This window comes from Mesoplodon mirus (genome assembly GCF_964341445.2).
Source record: "Mesoplodon mirus genome assembly, chromosome: 14".
Classification (NCBI taxonomy): domain Eukaryota; kingdom Metazoa; phylum Chordata; class Mammalia; order Artiodactyla; family Ziphiidae; genus Mesoplodon; species Mesoplodon mirus.
In genome coordinates this window covers 56,849,734-56,852,332 of record NC_138990.1, presented here as the reverse complement: position 1 = coordinate 56,852,332, position 2,599 = coordinate 56,849,734, and the positions used below count along the sequence as shown (strand labels likewise).

The 2,599-nt window shown below is 45.5% G+C and overlaps 1 protein-coding gene across 1 annotated transcript; it reads right to left on the bottom strand.

Annotated features, from left to right (window-relative positions):
• Positions 1 to 576: 576 nt before the first annotated feature.
• Positions 577 to 1,714, bottom strand: LOC309815355 (receptor-binding cancer antigen expressed on SiSo cells-like; the record flags this gene model as incomplete). Its single annotated transcript, XM_082642103.1, has 1 exon — positions 577 to 1,714. Exon 1 carries the CDS (start codon positions 1,168 to 1,170, stop codon positions 577 to 579), a length of 594 nt encoding a protein of 197 aa, XP_082498229.1. The 5' UTR covers positions 1,171 to 1,714.
• Positions 1,715 to 2,599: the final 885 nt, after the last annotated feature.

Genomic DNA, 2,599 nt, shown 5'->3' with positions numbered 1-2,599 from the left:
GGTTGGATAGGTAAGTGAGACCTTTGGATGAAATATTTTAAATGCCAGGTAGAGCAGTTTGGGCAGCAGTGAACTACGGCGGGCTCCTAAGCCACAGACCTTCTCAACTCCATTATTATTTTTTTAATATTTAAAATTATTTATTTTATCATTATGCACATGGAAGGAAAGCATTATAGACAGCAGAGTTCTTTCCCACCGTAAAATTTACACCCATTTAATTAGCTAGAAACACTAGCTTGAAGAGGTACTGATCTGTTCCATTTGTAATAATTTCTCTACAGCAAACAATTGTCTTATAGTTGGAACATGTTGAAGAAAATATTATCTCACAAGTCTTTTTTTGTTGAGTCTCAATCACCAAGAGTTCAAGGGATTTTGAGAGAATCCTGGCGTCCTGCATGGCCTGATGAATGCATTAAAATCGAGCAGTGTATTTGTATTCTGAAACTATTCTTAACTCCATAGAAATGTTACTTGTGTTGTGGAGCTCATGTTTCTCGTACTGGCACTATGACATCTGAAGAACATTTTGTCATGAAAGCTTCACACCAATTTTGTTTTGTTCTTTCTTCATTAGCCCCTGTGCTTCCTTTTCCATTTTCTTCCTTTGTTGTTCTGCTGCTCTGTTTTCTCTCTCTTCTGCTGCCTCAGAACTTCTTTGGCTTGCCAGCCCACATCTTCTTCTTCTTCCCATGCATTGGTATTTTCCTGCCAGGTATCCAAGTCACCTAATTCAGGAGATCCATGAATAAAAGGCATCTCTTGTGTAACTGCTAGTCTACTAGAGAAACCCGTGCTACCATCTGGGATGCCAAAATTTAATGGTTCTCTCTTCTGAATAATGATTTTCTGGGTTTTCCTTATAGTTGGTGTCATGTCCTTAAAATAGTCAGGTTCCAGTTGTTCTAAAGCATTTTGCTGTGTTGCCACATTCCCATTCCCTCCTTCAATCTTTACACTTGTGGGAGCATCTTCATCCCAGGAAGCCCACTCTTCAACATCTGTCTGCTTAGGAACTGATGGATAATCAACTGTAGTTGGCAAAGTTCTTTGGTCTCCACTTAACTTCCGTCCTCTGCCAGGTCTGTGTATTAATCTCTTTAGGAATGAGAATACTGTTGCTAGGCCGGTACAAACTTTAAGTAACCGAAACTGTGTGATACCCATGGTGGGAATCAAAACCTGCCCCTCCCGCTTCCCGCCCGCCCGGCGGAGGCGCCCAGCTGCTGGTCGCTTCCTCGAGCTTGCGCTCCGCCGGCTCAGTCCCAGCCCCGCTCATTCAAAGCTGGGCGCGCGCTCCGTCTCAGCCGCCGCTGCTGCCGCGCAGCTGCCATAGCCGCCCCCTCGTCGGGAAACCCTCCCCCAGTCCCTCCTCCTGCCTCTCCTCCTTCGCCCTCGAAGGCGGCTCTCAGTAGTTCAACTCCATTATTTTATATTCTTTTTTTTTTTTTTTAGTTCTTATAGCACCGTTTGAAATTTTAAGATAGTCCCCCAAACACCACTTTATTTTCTTCCTATTTTCCTGTCATTTCCTGAAAATAATACATTTGTTTTTCTTATTATATGAAATGAGCCTTATATACAAGCCTTATATAGGAAGTTGTAGCCTGGCTTCTGAAGAGGGAAAGATATGAAAACCCATGACTCTTCCCGCTTCCGTGGACTTAGGGCCATGCTCTTGTTTAAGATCCTCCTCCTAAATCCCGCTGACAGGACCTCACCAGCTGATACACCCTTGGCTTGCCTCGCATCTGATAATATCCTGGATCTGGATTTCCTTTCAGATGTTTCTAAATTTGATTCCTCTTCGTTTCAGCCACAGAGCAATCCCAGAGTAAAGGGCAAAGAAGGTTATGGGCCTTTTTCACCCCTGGGAATCTTAGAAACCCAAGAAGGGATTCTCCCAAGAAGGGACTCTTCAGGATAAAAGATCTCCATGTGGGGAGATGACTAAACCCCTTTATCTGGAGTGTGGCATTTGTGCCTTCTTACGGTAAATTCCTTTAGGGACGTGATTTCTAACAGCCTTTCCTGGAATCGGTGGATGCCATCATGTACTGCGTACAACCTGAGAAGAGCAATTCTGACACAGAACTGGAGTCCATAAACAAATTAGCCCCCGTGTCCCTCTGCCACGGTCTCTTCCCTATCTGTGTGGCATGGTTTTACTTTGTCATAGGCCACGTTTCCTAACACAAGTGGTTTCATTTGGGTTAACCTCTAATGTTCCAGTCGCTTCAATGACATCCCATCATTATCCTTAGACTAGCGGCTTTTAAACATGATTTCTTAGCACTGGTCTGCAGGTCAACACCGAGATGTCCCGTGCCCCTCAACACTCAGTGGCTCCCACTTAGGGAAGGTAAGAAGAGAACCCGTACTGTGAGCACCCTCCAAGGGCCCAGGCACTCTGCTTGGCATTTATGTTCACTCTTTTTTTTTTTTTTTTTTTTTTTTTTTGCGGTACGCGGGCCTCTCACCGTTGTGGCCGCTCCCGCTGCGGAGCACAGGCTCCGGACGCGGCCATGGCTCACGGGCCCAGCCGCTCTGCGGCATGTGGGATCTTCCCAGACCGGGGCACGAACCTGTGTCCCCT